Here is a 20,914-nt window from a genome sequence, read left to right on the forward strand (position 1 = left end):
CTTGCATGTATCTGTCACATGCACTTGCTTGGGTGGCTCCCTCCCTGCCTGTGGTTTCCTGTTTTCTACAGCATCCCCAGAGAGTTCCTCTTTTCAGCTAGTAAGTTACCAGCAACTTCCTTGTTCTCATGGTTTAGTCTTCGCTGACACTGCTGCTACCACAGCTACTCTTGCCAGTAAACAGACTCTTACTTAAAAGTTCAAAGCATTACACTTCAACTCTTTAGGCCACAGATTACCCCTAGCAACTTTTCAATATAATTTAGTTTAACTTGTGAGATATTTAAACAAAACGACGAGTGTAGATTAATAGAATGACAATAAAGTTATAGTTAAACAACATGATGAGCATATATTTTGTTTATTTAACGTGTGTGTGTGTGTGTGCGCGCGCATGCATATGCGCGTATCCACTATGCAGAAACAAGAAGATACGTAGAAGGAAGCTAGCCTGGTTCCAGACAAATCTGCCATTGCAAAAAAAAATGCCCTCGGCAGATTAGGTCTGGCCTCTCTCAATAGAGATTGGATTTCTCTCCCTCCGAAGTTGTGAGGGACCAATCAGGGCCCAGTATGCAAATATGGGGCGGGGTTTATCACCAGAGGCATTTTTTTTTATTTGCACCCTGGAAATGCAGGTTCCACACAGAGATTCCAGAATAATATCTACGCAGTGATATTAGTCTGGCCATGCCAGGCTAGAAGGAAGCATGGCTGGTACAGTATCAATAATGCAGACAATGTGTTGCAAATATTCAGATGTATTGTTGTAAAACCACCAAAACTGCAGACTAGAAGCAAATGTATGAATATTTTCCACTGAAAAAAAAGAATACATTCATGTTGTTTTTATGATTATTATTGTATGATAAATGGACTGCATATTAAGTGTTGTTTTGTCGGTCCGGCCATTCAAATGTGCTTTATAATGTAACTAAATAATGTAATTATAACTGCAGTGTAACATGTGTAGCATGCAGTGTAACCTGGGGGTTACGGGACGTCGGAATAATGGGCTGTCTGAATAAAGACATGGCACTGTCAGCACTTGCTATGCAACACTTTTATTTATTTTTTTTAATACATTTTTATCCCGCGACTTTTGTAACCCATTTTTGTAACCCGGTGCCAATTTCCTAAGTGATCCTGGGCGCTACACCAGCGCTAAACCAGTCCCCCACAGCCAGGGAGGCCAGGGCCGAGCTCATGCTTCCTTCACTACATGAGAGCCAACTGGCCTTCTTGTCACCTGACAGGGGAGAGTTTCCCCGGTAGGACGTAGCGTGTGGAAGGAACACGTTATTCCAACCATCAGGTGCCCCGGCTGTCATGGGGGAGGCGGTATAGCGACCTGGATTACTACATGTTTTTGTGAGGGTATTAACTACCCTAGGAGACACGGGGAGAACATGCAAACTCCACACAGAGTAGGCCCACACTTGCAACACTTTTAATAACACACAGCAGTGTGTGAGCAATTGATCTGAACTTGCACACAGGCATTGACCATTAGCATATGCAGATAGTGACGTGGCCCGTTTTTCACTTTCCCCAAATGTAAGCTGTTTATTAACGTTTTTGTGTAAACACCGAAGATTTAGAGTTTGGGCTATGGGATCTGTTGTCATGGTTACAGCCCTGCAGGCTATGGGATCTCTATCTGCTGCCTACACTTGACCTTTACACCCACACCGCCAGAGAACGCCAGGACACACAGACGCTGCCTGCAAACTTATAAAGGACTGTGTTATGAGCGGGAGGGCGCTTTAGATATCATCTCCATAGCACTAGCATGCAGACTGACACGTGCAATGTTCGAATCCAGGTTGTGTTATTAGCACACATAGCTTAGCTGAAACCAGTGTTAATTTTGACAGCAAATTCTGATTTAGTCTTAATCTTAGTCTTTTGAATAACACCATTTAGTTTTAGTCCTATTTTAGTCTTTTGAAATTGTTTAGTCTTAGTCTAGTCTTAGTCGACTAAATATCAAAACCTGTTTAATATCTTGGCGGGTATTGTGTTAATGATCAAACAAACAGGAGCAAAAACATCAGCTCATTTGTACTCATCTGAGGGAGCATAGGGCTGAGGGAACTTGAGTACGCTCCAGAAACCAATAGAAAATTAAAGCTGCTGGGATTGCAGAGAGAAAAAATAAAGAAGAAACTATAAGTAGTATGCACAATAAGCCATAGAAACATAGAAGACTGAACTTGAGAGAAAGACCATGCAATTAACAAATGAGCATTTTAAACCCTCACTAACCCTAACCGCAGTAAAACTATGCCTACCCCTAACCTCAAGAAACACTATGTGTAAACCTAAGAATGCTAAATCATGATCAACTCGACACATCGTCAGGGACAGGAATCGAACCAGTGACCTCCGGACTCAAAAGGCTGACTCTCTTCTCATTGAGCTATAGATACAGCTGCCCTGATTGTGTCTGTTGAAACGTATTTTCGTCCGTTATGAACCAAGCCTCTGTTTCGCTAGCTCAAAAATCCTAAGTTTAAGTGTTTTTCAAACTGCTCAAAATTGGGACAATCTAAGGGCGGAGCTTACTGGTCAAAGTGATAGATGTGTTCCTCTTGAGTCAAGGCACAAGTGTAAGCAAGTTTCATGGCTGTCGGCCAAACGAAGCATGACTTATGCCTTTTTAAAGTTTGCATATTCAAAACAATTCTATAGCGCCCCCCTTTGGCCAATTGGAGTAAGATTGGTTTCAGTGATATTTGGAATGACCCTCTACATTACTGCAACGTTTCAAACAAATGTGAGTCTGCATGTATGTGTTAGGGCCAGATGAATAATTGTCATAAAACTGCAATATCCATTGGCTCATAAAAGCTTAGTTTTTGTCGGCATAGGTCCAAAGTTCATGTGTAAAAAGTTTTGTGCAGATTACTAAAAAATCCCAGGAGGATTTAACTGTTTTTCATATAATTCAAAATGGTGGGAGATCTTAAGGTCAGACGTCAAAAGTCAGACCACGAAAGTTGTTAGGCATCAGGAGACGCATGTGTGTACTGCTTCATGTCTGTAGGTCGAACAGGGCATGAGTTGTACCTGTTCAAAGTTGTCATTTTCAATTGAGTGCTATAGCGCCACCCTTTGAATAATGACTAATATAATAATAGAATAATGATGATGGCAGAGTTTCGTAAAAAGCGACAGCACGGTTAAGCCAGAACTGCAAAGCCTTGCTCTGTGCCAGAGCCTGGCCCTGTAAAAAGGTTTATTTTGTCCTGCTCTTTCCTGCCTTGTTGTTTTCCCATTCATATTATTGACCACAAAATCTTACCAACAAGGAGCTGGATCTTACTGCTGCGTTTCAGGTCTGGAACATTACACTGGTAGGTCCCCTCGTCTGAGAGCTTCACCCTGGACAGCTTCAGTGAGATGTTACCATGAGACAACTTCTGGTGAAACAGGGACGTCCTCTCTTTGTACAACGGGTTCTGTTCTGGAAGGTAAAGTCCATTTCGGAGGATGAGAACAAACTGTGGCTTCAGGTCAGGTCTCAACCACTCCACTAGACGTTTCTCCATGTTGACTGGTGGTTCAATGTGACATGGAAGGATCGCCTCATCTCCCACTTTGGCCAGCACGGCTTGAGAGGACCCGATCACCTGAGGTTGACCTTAAAACAAAAACAAAAACAAAAAATGCCTTTAGTGTGGCAATATTAATCTTTAATTATTAAACTTTCAATATTAATACTCATGTAGATAGATGTATGCTAATTACTTACTGTAATTAATTAATTACATACCATTTTATCCTACAATATAATAAGGAAACCTCAGTCAGTCAGTCAGTCAGTCATAACCTCTCTGTTCCGCATGTGACTTGAACAATAGATCTGAACTTGACAAGTAGCGCATTATGCACACAACCACGACGCCCGTTTCTCACTTTCCCAAAATGTAAGCTGTCTATTAGCGTTTCTGTGTAAACACAGGAGCTTCCCAGGTCTGGCTATGGGATATGTTGTCATGGTTATGATGACGGCCTGTGTTGTCATGGTTACAGTGTACCCACAGGCTATGGGATTGGGATCAGTAACCACTGTGACAGCACAGGCAGACCTGCCTCACAGCAACAAAGTTATAAAGGAGTCGAGGATGTTCATTTAGGAGACGTGTCCACAGACACACACACACACACACACACACACACACACACACACACACACACACACACACACACACACACACACACACACACACACACACACACACACACACACACACACAGCCTTTTATGGGTGCTTTGGATATCATTGTATAAATATCATTTTATAAATTAGCTAAATGACTGGGTTGTTACACACAGCCATACAATGGTGGGTTCTACCGTCAGATGCTGTGTACGCCGTACACCTTGAGATTTTTTTCCGTCGCCACCGTACACCTTCAAAAACTGTTCAAAACTGCGTATCTGTGACGCTGATACGCTTTGATACGCTAACTGCCCAAGGCTGGGGGGCAGCATTCTTGTGTGGGCTAACTCTGAGTTCATGGCTTATCATGTGTGAAGCTATTGTCCTTGAGGTGATAAGTAATGGCTGCGACGGAATTCACACATTAACAACGACGCGAATACTAATGAAGTACTCTAATCAGGCAGTGATTAGAGTGCTTCATTAGTATTCGCGTATGTGCGTCATAGCACAGCATAAAAGGCAATGAAATGATGTTTCAGTTCAGTCTGCTTCTGACTCTTGGAAGTTTATAAGTGCCATTTATGCTAGGGCACTTTTTTTTTTGCAAATGCAAAAATTTTTCTCACTGCTTGTTATTGCTGCTGAAATGTGTGAGGAGCCCAAACAAAAGATACAAAGACAGATTTTTTTTTTAGTGTACATATGGGCCACTTTTTTGCACATGCATTTTTTTCTTCAGTTATTCGTATTTCTTTATTATTGCTGCTAAACCAAAACAAAAGAATGTTAACTCTTATGTGGTTGTATGCAAGACTTACAATAAAAACAATCTTGAATCTTCAATACAGTTTGTGTCTTCAATGCCAAGTTAATACTATTCTGTAATAGATACATGAATGCTTGCTGTTAACACTGCTATTATGTCTGATAAGCCTAATCAGCATCTATTTATAGAAATCCTTGCCCACTTACATGGTAATAATCATTGCGTTGCATTGAAAATGCATCTAAGCTTGGAAGTGGTTGAGCTCAGGTGATCAGACATCAGTAAGAAAAATCAGTACAAAACAAAAATCAGTACAAAGCATATTGCACATTCAATATTTTTGTGGGCCACGTGCAAATTTTTTACATTTAATTAATTATAGACGCGCGCATGCCGTGCGTGTGGGAGGCAGGGAATAAACATAGTATACCTTCATAAAAAAACTAGAACACAACACTGCAGCCATACCATTGTAGGATTCTAATCGGCTAAACACCTTCCTGGTCTATTCACAATCAATGAAGGTTGTTAACAAGCCACCAATGCACTGTGAGTGTGAACAACCTGAGTCAAATGTGTACGTTCATTTCAAAGGAGCGTCACAGACAGAGAGAACAAGTGTACAGTCTTGTTTGTCAGTGACTAAATGCACACCTACTGTGTCCTTGACCAGTACTTCTCTTGCAAAGCTCCACAATTGCCTTGGTGATATCTATGGGATGGGATCTGTTTGTGGTTAAAACCCAACATCAGACACCATGTCACAGAGTTTACAAGCTAATGAAATGAGCTACCTGGCCTTAAGGCGGACTGGTTTAAGGTAGACCAGTAATTCTACACAGAGCTAATGTGACACCAACTCATAACCACTGTCTCATCAAAGTCTCAACGAGGTGCAGTCACATACTCATATCAATATCAAATATCTCCATTACAGCGCAGCGTAAACGGTAAGAATGCCAGCACTAGATGTACCCTGTTTTAATAAAGCTCTGGCACCAAATGTGTAAATACTTTGAGTGCACACATCCCCGGGTATGGACTAGTTTTTACTATCCTAATGGTGTAAGACATTTGTCTTCACAAGTGATACAGCTCTCGTTTTCACAGGAAATATTTTTTTTTAATAATTTGGCTGATGAATTGAATATAAAGGAACATTTATTATTAACAGTAGCTAGCCTATTATGGCAGAGCTATGCATTGCAGCTCCGTATGTAGACTAATAGCTACATTAAAATAGTGTTAAAGGGATAGTTCACCCCCAAAAAAGTTTTTTTCTATCAATTACTCACCCCATGAAGACTTGAATTTATGGATTTTTTTTGGTGTTTTTTTTTAAGAATATCAGATCTACAAGCTATTGTGAGCTTGTAGTTTGGCTATTTTCACACCATTTCTGTGGAACCGAGTTAAACTAAATGTAATGCCTCAACTCCTACAATTCTTCCAAGTGCTTATAAGGGTGGGGGGGGGGGGGGGGTCCCAGTTCAAATAATTATGATTATTCGGGGGGTCCCCAGTTCAAATAATTATGATTATTCGGGGGGGTCCCCAGTTCAAATAATTATGATTATTCGGGGGGTCCCCAGTTCAAATAGTTGTGATTATTTGGGGGGTCCCCAGTTCAAATGGGAGACGCACTCCACACACGTGAGGAAAAAGGCTCAGCAGCGACTGTACTGGCTCCGCCGCCTGAAGAAGCTCGGAGTAGGACGTCGCATCCTCAGGCTGTACTACAACAGTTCTGTCGAAGGCATCCTAACAGGCTGTGTCACGGCCTGGTACGGGAACTGCACTGCCCGAGAAAAGATCAGCCTACAACGAGTAGTGCGATCGGCAGAGCGGATAATGGGAATCGAGCTCCCAGCGCTCCAGGAACTGTACAAAAAGCGGTGCGTGGTCAAAGCCAAGCGCATCATCAAGGACAAGCACCACCCAAGTCACAGACTGTTCAACCCCCTACAACGACCGCGACCGGGCAAGGGGCTCTACCGCAGTATCAAGAGTTCCACCACCAGGTACTGGTGTAGTTTCAATCCGGCTGCTGTCAGAATGCTGAATGGGGCATAAGCCTGAATGAGGCATAGGCCTTGTTCAGCAGCCTGACAACAGGCAGCGCAGACTTTTCTGGCTCTTCCTGAACACACCTGTGGATTATACCAGGGACAATGACTTGGACTTTAGTCCCCCCTCGGACACACCTGTGGACTACACCAGGTACAAATGACTTTTTGTTGCACTCCCTCATGGAGCTACTTGCGGATTATACTAGGGTCGGTCCACTCTAGGTGGACACGCACTGACCTTTTGCACCTTAATCCCTTGTATAACGCACTGACTTTTTTTGGTCTTTTTTATTGTGCTCCTTTTCCTCTAAGCACCTTAACGTCCATTGTCTATCATGCACAGTATAAGTATAACATGCACAGTATACAATACATTGCTGCTATGCTCAGGCACCTTAGTTTAGTTTTTTTTAGTTTTTATTATCTCAGGTAATTTGTAAATATGTAGATAACTTGTCTGGCCTTCTGTTGCTCTCTTGTTTTGATCTCCTTCCCACTTACCCCCCACCCTCTTCTTCTCCCCCCCCCCCCCCCTCTTCTTTCTATGGAAACTAACGTTGCGATGGGAACGATGTACAAAAAAGAATTTCACCCACTTTTTTACCTTGTAAACCTGTGATGTGACAATAAAACTGATTCTGATTCTGAAATAGTTGTGATTATTCAGGGGGGTTCCCAGTTCAAATAATTATGATTATTCAGGGGGGTTCCCAGTTCAAATAATTATGATTATTCAGGGGGGTCCCCAGTTCAAATAATTATGATTATTCAGGGGGGTCCCCAGTTCAAATAGTTGTGATTATTCAGGGGGGTTCCCAGTTCAAATAATTATGATTATTCGGGGGGGTCCCCAGTTCAAATAATTATGATTATTTGGGGGGTCCCCAGTTCAAATAATTATGAATATTTGGGGGGTCCCCAGTTCAAATAGTTGTGATTATTCAGGGGGGTTCCCAGTTCAAATAATTATGATTATTCAGGGGGGTCCCCAGTTCAAATAATTATGATTATTCAGGGGGGTCCCCAGTTCAAATAGTTGTGATTATTATTATTTTTTTTTTTACGGGGGGCATGTACATGTGGCCATGTACTTGGCCACATATCTGAAAATATTTTGGGCCAGGGACCCCCATACAAGGTGTATGTATTTAAAATGTTTCAAAAACATATATTTTTTCTAGATTTTTATTTGAAAATAGCAGATCTACAAGCTCACAACGTATCACATCGCGACGTGTTGTGAGCTTGTAGATATGCTATTTTCAAATAGCTGAAGTATATAGGTTGTGCTCATGTGGCTATAGTCACTTAATTATTTTGGTATTGTTTTCATAGACCTGGTTGCTTATTTCTCTCGCAAAATATCTGGCAACACTGCTAACCACCACCAAAGAGGCTGTTCCACATCCCACCCCCAGCACCTCACATCAATGTCACTATAGGGACATCTGGGCGACATCTGCGCTAATACAAGAATTTTCGCCCCCAAAACACGCCGGGTCAAATCCGGCGACCTCGGAATGGTCGCCACCAGATATTCCTAAGCGTAACTTCAGTTAAACTACTAAGACCGCTTCACTAGGCCCCCCTCAGTCCAGAGTAGACTTCTTCCATTCCTAACGTTAACCTCAGTAAAACTATGCCTAAACCTAACCTTATTCCTAACCTTAACCTCAGTAAAACTATGTCTAAACCTAACCTTATTCCTAACCTTAACCTCAGTAAAACTCTGTCTAAACCTAACCTTATTATAACCTTAACCTCAGTAAGACTATGCCTAAACCTAACCTTATTATAACCTTAACCTCAGTAAAACTATGTCTAAACCTAACCTTATTATAACCTTCATCTCAGTAAAACTATGTCTAAACCTAACCTTATTCCTAACCTTAACCTCAATAAGACTATGCCTAAACCTAACCTTATTATAACCTTAACCTCAGTAAAACTATGCCTAAACCTAACCTTATTATAACCTTAACCTCAGTAAAACTATGTCTAAACCTAACCTTATTATAACCTTAACCTCAGTAAAACTATGTCTAAACCTAACCTTATTCCTAACCTTAACCTCAGTAAAACTATGTCTAAACCTAACCTTATTATAACCTTAACCTCAGTAAAACTATGTCTAAACCTAACCTTATTATAACCTTAACCTCAGTAAAACTATGCCTAAACCTAACCTTATTCCTAACCTTAACCTCAGTAAAACTATGTCTAAACCTAACCTTATTCCTAACCTTAACCTCAGTAAGACTATGCCTAAACCTAACCTTATTATAACCTTAACCTCAATAAAACTATGTCTAAACCTAACCTTATTCCTAAACTTAACCACAGTAAGACTATGTCTAAACCTAACCTTATTATAACCTTAACCTCAGTAAAACTGTCTAAACCTAACCTTATTCCTAACCTTAACCTCAGTAAGGCTATGCCTAAACCTAACCTTATTATAACCTTAACCTCAGTAAAACTATGCCTAAACCTAACCTTATTATAACCTTAACCTCAGTAAAACTATGTCTAAACCTAACCTTATTCCTAACCTTAACCTCAGTAAAACTATGCCTAAACCTAACCTTATTCCTAACCTTAACCTCAGTAAAACTATGTCTAAACCTAACCTTATTATAACCTTAACCTCAGTAAAACTATGTCTAAACCTAACCTTATTCCTAACCTTAAAGGGATACTTCACTTTCAAATAAAATAAACATTAAAAAAAAATATTTAAAAAAAATGAAAGAAGTTATGGCAAAATAAAGGCCCCCTCACGCATTAGAGTGTCCTACTAATGTGTGAGGGGGCCTTTATTTTGCCATAACTTCTTTCATTTTTTTTAAATATTTTTTTTTAATGTTTATTTTATTTGAAAGTGAAGTATCCCTTTAACCTCAGTAAAACTATGCCTAAACCTAACCTTATTCCTAACCTTAACCTCAGTAAGACTATGCCTAAACCTAACCTTATTATAACCTTAACCTCAATAAAACTATGTCTAAACCTAACCTTATTCCTAAACTTAACCACAGTAAGACTATGTCTAAACCTAACCTTATTATAACCTTAACCTCAGTAAAACTGTCTAAACCTAACCTTATTCCTAACCTTAACCTCAGTAAGACTATGCCTAAACCTAACCTTATTATAACCTTAACCTCAGTAAAACTATGCCTAAACCTAACCTTATTATAACCTTAACCTCAGTAAAACTATGTCTAAACCTAACCTTATTCCTAACCTTAACCTCAGTAAAACTATGCCTAAACCTAACCTTATTCCTAACCTTAACCTCAGTAAAACTATGTCTAAACCTAACCTTATTATAACCTTAACCTCAGTAAAACTATGTCTAAACCTAACCTTATTCCTAACCTTAAAGGGATACTTCACTTTCAAATAAAATAAACATTAAAAAAAAATATTTAAAAAAAATGAAAGAAGTTATGGCAAAATAAAGGCCCCCTCACGCATTAGAGTGTCCTACTAATGTGTGAGGGGGCCTTTATTTTGCCATAACTTCTTTCATTTTTTTTTAATATTTTTTTTTAATGTTTATTTTATTTGAAAGTGAAGTATCCCTTTAACCTCAGTAAAACTATGCCTAAACCTAACCTTATTCCTAACCTTAACCTCAGTAAGACTATGCCTAAACCTAACCTTATTATAACCTTAACCTCAGTAAAACTATGCCTAAACCTAACCTTATTATAACCTTAACCTCAGTAAAACTATGTCTAAACCTAACCTTATTATAACCTTAACCTTAGTAAAACTATGTCTAAACCTAACCTTATTCCTAACCTTAACCTCAGTAAAACTATGTCTAAACCTAACCTTATTCCTAACCTTAACCTCTGTAAGACTATGCCTAAACCTAACCTTAATATAACCTTAACCTCAGTAAAACTATGCCTAAACCTAACCTTATTATAACCTTAACCTCAGTAAGACTACGGCTAAACCTAACCTTATTCCTAACCTTAAAGGTTTAATGACATTCACTTTTACACCACATTCAAAGTCTTTGTCCTGGTCCTTCAAAAGTGTACAAAAAGTTTTAAGTGAAAATTCCATTCCAGTGATCCATGGCAGGTGTTTTTCTCTCACATTTCTAAAGCCTTTTCAACTGCAATGAAAAAAGAAATCTTTGCCTGCGGGTGTCGCTGGTGAGGGATTTTGCCTGTCAATCATCGCCTCTGCTCCGCCCCCCCAAAGGAAAGGATAGGGGAGGGGAGGGGCGAGGAGGAGAGTGGGCGGGATTAATCGACTGTGACCTCACTGTCGAAGGGCCAAGCTCAGATTACTTTTCAGCCTAATTATTCAGAAAACTCCAGACCACAGAAAATCCACTGAATGTTCTAAGTTCAGGTTTTTTGGGTGTAATTGAGGTCATAAAACCCCAAATAAAACATTGAAAATAAAAAAAGTGAAAATGAATGTCATGATACCTTTAACCTCAGTAAAACTATGTCTAAACCTAACCTTATTATAACCTTCACCTCAGTAAAACTATGCCTAAACCTAACCTTATTCCTAACCTTAACCTCAATAAGACTATGCCTAAACCTAACCTTATTATAACCTTAACCTCAGTAAAACTATGCCTAAACCTAACCTTATTCCTAACCCTAACCTCAGTAAAACTATGTCTAAACCTAACCTTATTCCTAACCTTAACCTCAGTAAGACTATGCCTAAACCTAACCTTATTATAACCTTAACCTCAGTAAAACTATGCCTAAACCTAACCTTATTATAACCTTAACCTCAGTAAAACTATGCCTAAACTTAACCTTATTTCTAACCTTAACCTCAGTAAAACTATGCCTAAACCTAACCTTATTCCTAACCTTAACCTCAGTAAAACTATGTCTAAACCTAACCTTATTCCTAACCTTAACCTCAGTAAAACTCTGTCTAAACCTAACCTTATTATAACCTTAACCTCAGTAAGACTATGCCTAAACCTAACCTTATTATAACCTTAACCTCAGTAAAACTATGTCTAAACCTAACCTTATTATAACCTTCATCTCAGTAAAACTATGTCTAAACCTAACCTTATTATAACCTTCATCTCAGTAAAACTATGTCTAAACCTAACCTTATTCCTAACCTTAACCTCAATAAGACTATGCCTAAACCTAACCTTATTATAACCTTAACCTCAGTAAAACTATGCCTAAACCTAACCTTATTATAACCTTAACCTCAGTAAAACTATGTCTAAACCTAACCTTATTATAACCTTAACCTCAGTAAAACTATGTCTAAACCTAACCTTATTCCTAACCTTAACCTCAGTAAAACTATGTCTAAACCTAACCTTATTATAACCTTAACCTCAGTAAAACTATGTCTAAACCTAACCTTATTATAACCTTAACCTCAGTAAAACTATGCCTAAACCTAACCTTATTCCTAACCTTAACCTCAGTAAAACTATGTCTAAACCTAACCTTATTCCTAACCTTAACCTCAGTAAGACTATGCCTAAACCTAACCTTATTATAACCTTAACCTCAATAAAACTATGTCTAAACCTAACCTTATTCCTAAACTTAACCACAGTAAGACTATGTCTAAACCTAACCTTATTATAACCTTAACCTCAGTAAAACTGTCTAAACCTAACCTTATTCCTAACCTTAACCTCAGTAAGACTATGCCTAAACCTAACCTTATTATAACCTTAACCTCAGTAAAACTATGCCTAAACCTAACCTTATTATAACCTTAACCTCAGTAAAACTATGCCTAAACCTAACCTTATTCCTAACCTTAACCTCAGTAAAACTATGTCTAAACCTAACCTTATTATAACCTTAACCTCAGTAAAACTATGTCTAAACCTAACCTTATTCCTAACCTTAACCTCAGTAAAACTATGCCTAAACCTAACCTTATTCCTAACCTTAACCTCAGTAAGACTATGCCTAAACCTAACCTTATTATAACCTTAACCTCAGTAAAACTATGCCTAAACCTAACCTTATTATAACCTTAACCTCAGTAAAACTATGTCTAAACCTAACCTTATTATAACCTTAACCTTAGTAAAACTATGTCTAAACCTAACCTTATTCCTAACCTTAACCTCAGTAAAACTATGTCTAAACCTAACCTTATTCCTAACCTTAACCTCTGTAAGACTATGCCTAAACCTAACCTTAATATAACCTTAACCTCAGTAAAACTATGCCTAAACCTAACCTTATTATAACCTTAACCTCAGTAAGACTACGGCTAAACCTAACCTTATTCCTAACCTTAAAGGTTTAATGACATTCACTTTTACACCACATTCAAAGTCTTTGTCCTGGTCCTTCAAAAGTGTACAAAAAGTTTTAAGTGAAAATTCCATTCCAGTGATCCATGGCAGGTGTTTTTCTCTCACATTTCTAAAGCCTTTTCAACTGCAATGAAAAAAGAAATCTTTGCCTGCGGGTGTCGCTGGTGAGGGATTTTGCCTGTCAATCATCGCCTCTGCTCCGCCCCCCCCAAAGGAAAGGATAGGGGAGGGGAGGGGCGAGGAGGAGAGTGGGCGGGATTAATCGACTGTGACCTCACTGTCGAAGGGCCAAGCTCAGATTACTTTTCAGCCTAATTATTCAGAAAACTCCAGACCACAGAAAATCCACTGAATGTTCTAAGTTCAGGTTTTTTGGGTGTAATTGAGGTCATAAAACCCCAAATAAAACATTGAAAATAAAAAAAGTGAAAATGAATGTCATGATACCTTTAACCTCAGTAAAACTATGTCTAAACCTAACCTTATTATAACCTTCACCTCAGTAAAACTATGCCTAAACCTAACCTTATTCCTAACCTTAACCTCAATAAGACTATGCCTAAACCTAACCTTATTATAACCTTAACCTCAGTAAAACTATGCCTAAACCTAACCTTATTCCTAACCCTAACCTCAGTAAAACTATGTCTAAACCTAACCTTATTCCTAACCTTAACCTCAGTAAGACTATGCCTAAACCTAACCTTATTATAACCTTAACCTCAGTAAAACTATGCCTAAACCTAACCTTATTATAACCTTAACCTCAGTAAAACTATGCCTAAACTTAACCTTATTTCTAACCTTAACCTCAGTAAAACTATGCCTAAACCTAACCTTATTCCTAACCTTAACCTCAGTAAAACTATGTCTAAACCTAACCTTATTCCTAACCTTAACCTCAGTAAGACTATGCCTAAACCTAACCTTATTCCTAACCTTAACCTCAGTAAGACTATGCCTAAACCTAACCTTATTATAACCTTAACCTCAATAAAACTATGTCTAAACCTAACCTTATTCCTAACCTTAACCACAGTAAGACTATGTCTAAACCTAACCTTATTATAACCTTAACCTCAGTAAAACTGTCTAAACCTAACCTTATTCCTAACCTTAACCTCAGTAAGACTATACCTAAACCTAACCCTATTATAACCTTAACCTCAGTAAAACTATGCCTAAACCTAACCTTATTATAACCTTAACCTCAGTAAAACTATGCCTAAACCTAACCTTATTCCTAACCTTAACCTCAGTAAAACTATGTCTAAACCTAACCTTATTATAACCTTAACCTCAGTAAAACTATGTCTAAACCTAACCTTATTCCTAACCTTAACCTCAGTAAAACTATGCCTAAACCTAACCTTATTCCTAACCTTAACCTCAGTAAGACTATGCCTAAACCTAACCTTATTATAACCTTAACCTCAGTAAAACTATGCCTAAACCTAACCTTATTATAACCTTAACCTCAGTAAAACTATGTCTAAACCTAACCTTATTATAACCTTAACCTTAGTAAAACTATGTCTAAACCTAACCTTATTCCTAACCTTAACCTCAGTAAAACTATGTCTAAACCTAACCTTATTCCTAACCTTAACCTCAGTAAGACTATGCCTAAACCTAACCTTATTATAACCATAACCTCAGTAAAACTATGCCTAAACCTAACCTTATTATAACCTTAACCTCAGTAAAACTATGTCTAAACCTAACCTTATTCCTAACCTTAACCTCAGTAAAACTATGTCTAAACCTAACCTTATTATAACCTTACCCTCAGTAAAACTATGTCTAAACCTAACCTTATTCCTAACCTTAACCTCAGTAAAACTATGTCAAAACCTAACCTTATTATAACCTTAACCTCAGTAAAACTATGTCTAAACCTAACCTTATTCCTAACCTTAACCTCAGTAAGACTATGCCTAAACCTAACCTTATTATAACCTTAACCTCAGTAAAACTATGCCTAAACCTAACCTTATTTTAACCTCAGTAAAACTATGCCTAAACCTAACCTTATTCCTAACCTTAACCTCAGTAAAACTATGCCTAACCTTATTCCTAACCTTAACCTCAGTAAAACTATGTCTAAACCTAAGCTTATTCCTAACCTTAACCTCAGTAAGACTATGCCTAAACCTAACGTTATTCCTAACCTTAACCTCAGTAAGACTATGCCTAAACCTAACCTTATTATAACCTTAACCTCAGTAAAACTATGCCTAAACCTAACCTTATTATAACCGTAACCTCAGTAAAACTATGCCTAAACCTAACGTTATTATAACCTTAACCTCAGTAAAACTGTCTAAACCTAACCTTATTCCTAACCTTAACCTCAGTAAGACTATGCCTAAACCTAACCTTATTATAACCTTAACCTCAGTAAAACTGTCTAAACCTAACCTTATTCCTAACCTTAACCTCAGTAAGACTATGCCTAAACCTAACCTTATTATAACCTTAACCTCAGTAAAACTATGCCTAAACCTAACCTTATTATAACCTTAACCTCAGTAAAACTATGCCTAAACCTAACCTTATTCCTAACCTTAACCTCAGTAAAACTATGTCTAAACCTAACCTTATTATAACCTTAACCTCAGTAAAACTATGTCTAAACCTAACCTTATTCCTAACCTTAACCTCAGTAAAACTATGCCTAAACCTAACCTTATTCCTAACCTTAACCTCAGTAAGACTATGCCTAAACCTAACCTTATTATAACCTTAACCTCAGTAAAACTATGCCTAAACCTAACCTTATTATAACCTTAACCTCAGTAAAACTATGTCTAAACCTAACCTTATTATAACCTTAACCTTAGTAAAACTATGTCTAAACCTAACCTTATTCCTAACCTTAACCTCAGTAAAACTATGTCTAAACCTAACCTTATTCCTAACCTTAACCTCTGTAAGACTATGCCTAAACCTAACCTTAATATAACCTTAACCTCAGTAAAACTATGCCTAAACCTAACCTTATTATAACCTTAACCTCAGTAAGACTACGGCTAAACCTAACCTTATTCCTAACCTTAAAGGTTTAATGACATTCACTTTTACACCACATTCAAAGTCTTTGTCCTGGTCCTTCAAAAGTGTACAAAAAGTTTTAAGTGAAAATTCCATTCCAGTGATCCATGGCAGGTGTTTTTCTCTCACATTTCTAAAGCCTTTTCAACTGCAATGAAAAAAGAAATCTTTGCCTGCGGGTGTCGCTGGTGAGGGATTTTGCCTGTCAATCATCGCCTCTGCTCCGCCCCCCCCAAAGGAAAGGATAGGGGAGGGGAGGGGCGAGGAGGAGAGTGGGCGGGATTAATCGACTGTGACCTCACTGTCGAAGGGCCAAGCTCAGATTACTTTTCAGCCTAATTATTCAGAAAACTCCAGACCACAGAAAATCCACTGAATGTTCTAAGTTCAGGTTTTTTGGGTGTAATTGAGGTCATAAAACCCCAAATAAAACATTGAAAATAAAAAAAGTGAAAATGAATGTCATGATACCTTTAACCTCAGTAAAACTATGTCTAAACCTAACCTTATTATAACCTTCACCTCAGTAAAACTATGCCTAAACCTAACCTTATTCCTAACCTTAACCTCAATAAGACTATGCCTAAACCTAACCTTATTATAACCTTAACCTCAGTAAAACTATGCCTAAACCTAACCTTATTCCTAACCCTAACCTCAGTAAAACTATGTCTAAACCTAACCTTATTCCTAACCTTAACCTCAGTAAGACTATGCCTAAACCTAACCTTATTATAACCTTAACCTCAGTAAAACTATGCCTAAACCTAACCTTATTATAACCTTAACCTCAGTAAAACTATGCCTAAACTTAACCTTATTTCTAACCTTAACCTCAGTAAAACTATGCCTAAACCTAACCTTATTCCTAACCTTAACCTCAGTAAAACTATGTCTAAACCTAACCTTATTCCTAACCTTAACCTCAGTAAGACTATGCCTAAACCTAACCTTATTCCTAACCTTAACCTCAGTAAGACTATGCCTAAACCTAACCTTATTATAACCTTAACCTCAATAAAACTATGTCTAAACCTAACCTTATTCCTAACCTTAACCACAGTAAGACTATGTCTAAACCTAACCTTATTATAACCTTAACCTCAGTAAAACTGTCTAAACCTAACCTTATTCCTAACCTTAACCTCAGTAAGACTATACCTAAACCTAACCCTATTATAACCTTAACCTCAGTAAAACTATGCCTAAACCTAACCTTATTATAACCTTAACCTCAGTAAAACTATGCCTAAACCTAACCTTATTCCTAACCTTAACCTCAGTAAAACTATGTCTAAACCTAACCTTATTATAACCTTAACCTCAGTAAAACTATGTCTAAACCTAACCTTATTCCTAACCTTAACCTCAGTAAAACTATGCCTAAACCTAACCTTATTCCTAACCTTAACCTCAGTAAGACTATGCCTAAACCTAACCTTATTATAACCTTAACCTCAGTAAAACTATGCCTAAACCTAACCTTATTATAACCTTAACCTCAGTAAAACTATGTCTAAACCTAACCTTATTATAACCTTAACCTTAGTAAAACTATGTCTAAACCTAACCTTATTCCTAACCTTAACCTCAGTAAAACTATGTCTAAACCTAACCTTATTCCTAACCTTAACCTCAGTAAGACTATGCCTAAACCTAACCTTATTATAACCATAACCTCAGTAAAACTATGCCTAAACCTAACCTTATTATAACCTTAACCTCAGTAAAACTATGTCTAAACCTAACCTTATTCCTAACCTTAACCTCAGTAAAACTATGTCTAAACCTAACCTTATTATAACCTTACCCTCAGTAAAACTATGTCTAAACCTAACCTTATTCCTAACCTTAACCTCAGTAAAACTATGTCAAAACCTAACCTTATTATAACCTTAACCTCAGTAAAACTATGTCTAAACCTAACCTTATTCCTAACCTTAACCTCAGTAAGACTATGCCTAAACCTAACCTTATTATAACCTTAACCTCAGTAAAACTATGCCTAAACCTAACCTTATTTTAACCTCAGTAAAACTATGCCTAAACCTAACCTTATTCCTAACCTTAACCTCAGTAAAACTATGCCTAACCTTATTCCTAACCTTAACCTCAGTAAAACTATGTCTAAACCTAAGCTTATTCCTAACCTTAACCTCAGTAAGACTATGCCTAAACCTAACGTTATTCCTAACCTTAACCTCAGTAAGACTATGCCTAAACCTAACCTTATTATAACCTTAACCTCAGTAAAACTATGCCTAAACCTAACCTTATTATAACCGTAACCTCAGTAAAACTATGCCTAAACCTAACGTTATTATAACCTTAACCTCAGTAAAACTATGTCTAAACCTAACCTTATTCCTAACCTTAACCTCATTAAAACTATGTCTAAACCTAACCTTATTTTTTATTTATTTAACATTTTTTGTACACACATATATATATATATATATATATATATATATATATATATATATATATATATATATATATATATATATATATATATGTATATATATATATATATATATATATATATATATATATATATATATATATATATATATATATATATATATATATAATAGAAATAAACAGCTTTCCAATCCATTGAGGCCCTTAACAAATCCAACATGGGGCCCCAAACAATCAGGGGACCACATGAGATCTTCTCAAATTATTATTAAAAAATATATATAAATAAACAGCTTTCCATTCCATCTGAGGCCCTTAAAAAATCCAACATGGGGCCCCAAACAGTCAGAGGGCCCCATAATATCTCCTCAAATAATTATTTAAAATAATATATAAATAAACAGCTTTCCAAAAGTGAAGCAAAACAATGAATGTACAAATAAATGTTAACTTCTGCTTTTAGCATAGATAGATAGATAGATAGATAGATAATTTTATTTCTGTGTCCTGCACACAAAGCGCCCAACCCTCATGGGTTTATAAGACACCATTTTACGTTTATAGCATGTTTTACAATGTATTTCACGTAGTACATTCAATTACATCTCAGAATTATACCTCAGAATTATACAGACTGTTCTGTCTTCTCTCCCAAGCTTGACAAATAAAGTCTGCCACAACAAAAGCTCCTTTAACAAAACATAACTCAAATTTTTCATAATCATCCAACTCAAGGAAATTTTCACAAATAGAAGACATCTTATTAACAAATATCTCTCTTATATCATCATACTTTGAGCAATAAAACAAAAAGTGTACCTCATTTTCAATTTCCCCAAGTTCACAAAACATACAATATCTCTCTTCCTCTGGAGTGGCATTAAACCTGCCAGTCTCCAGAGCCAATGGTAGTGTTCCTGACCGTATTTGTGCACATAGAGATCGTTGCCTTTTGCTTAAATTATACTTTACATACGGTTCTACAATGTATCTGTCTTTTATGAGACAATAGGTTCGTAACTTGGGCTTATACCATCTATCAATACACCATTGCTCTTTATATCTGGAAAACATTGTACTTCTAATTTTGTGAACGTCACATATTAACTTATTTTGAAAAATAAAAAACAAATCATTTGAATAAAATAAAGATCTCAATTCTTTTGTCCAAGAGTGACCAAATCTAAAATCCCAGTTAAAAATATTTTTTGTCAGTCTCTGGTCAGACATCTTCACAAGCCTATTCCAAAGCCGAACCATTTCACATTTGTGTCTGATGCTTGGAGGTTCCCATCCCATATCCCCGTTAATTGCCAACACTGGAGTCAATTTATGGACTCCCAAAAAGGATCTAATAGCTCTATGATGCACAGTGTTACAACTTGTATGTTCCCGGAAACCCCAAACCCCAGAAGCATAGTCAGACACCGAACATACCCCTGATTCGTAGAGTTGTGTATAGGTGTTGAATCCTAAATTACCACAGTGTTTAACTTTGTTCCTGACAGAGCCCAGTGCCCTGCCCGCTGACTGAGCTAGGACACCCACAGCATCATTAAATGTCATGTGCTCATCCAATGTCAATCCAAGATACTTATATTGGTCAGTATATGACAACCTTATTGACCCAAAATTAAACACAGCTGAACTTCTCTGTAGTGATTTTTGTCTGAAGTGTACTATTTGGGTTTTTTCCTGGTTTGCCTCCAGTCTCCATTTCCAACACCATTCTGCAACAATGTTCAGCATTAACTGCAGATCGCTCTCATGTTCAGCAAGTAAGACTATGTCGTCGGCATACAACAATATGTCTAAACTTTGATCATCAACAGTTATTCCCAAGCCAGAATCCTTAATTTTAAGGGCTAAGTCATTCACATAAATTGAGAACAATGTTGGAGACAAAATGTCTCCTTGTTTCACCCCAAATTGTTGAGGGAACCATCCAGTTCTGTATTCATTAATCTGAACACAGGCAACAGGTGCTTGGTAAAGAGACTTGATGGCATTATAAAAATTTCCATTGACTCCAGATTTTAACAACCTATACTGTAGAAAATCTCTATTAATCCAATCAAACGCCTTCTTGAAATCGATAAAACAAGCAAAGGTGGATTTATTCTGCTTAATTC

General features: G+C 37.3%; 1 protein-coding gene across 4 annotated transcripts in view; it reads right to left on the minus strand.

The window, feature by feature from the left end:
* Positions 1 to 20,914, minus strand: part of LOC308094129 (butyrophilin-like protein 2) — a 72,653-nt gene that overhangs the window by 36,267 nt on the left and 15,472 nt on the right. For all 4 annotated transcript variants that reach the window (XM_080440601.1, XM_080440600.1, XM_080440599.1 and 1 more), the window contains exon 3: positions 3,308 to 3,646. In XM_080440601.1, coding sequence (XP_080296727.1) covers positions 3,308 to 3,646 — 339 coding nt within the window. The remainder of the gene's footprint in view (positions 1 to 3,307; positions 3,647 to 20,914) is intronic.

The sequence above is a fragment of the Gymnoscopelus braueri genome, assembly GCF_963280865.1.
Source record: "Gymnoscopelus braueri genome assembly, chromosome: 10".
NCBI lineage: Eukaryota > Metazoa > Chordata > Actinopteri > Myctophiformes > Myctophidae > Gymnoscopelus > Gymnoscopelus braueri.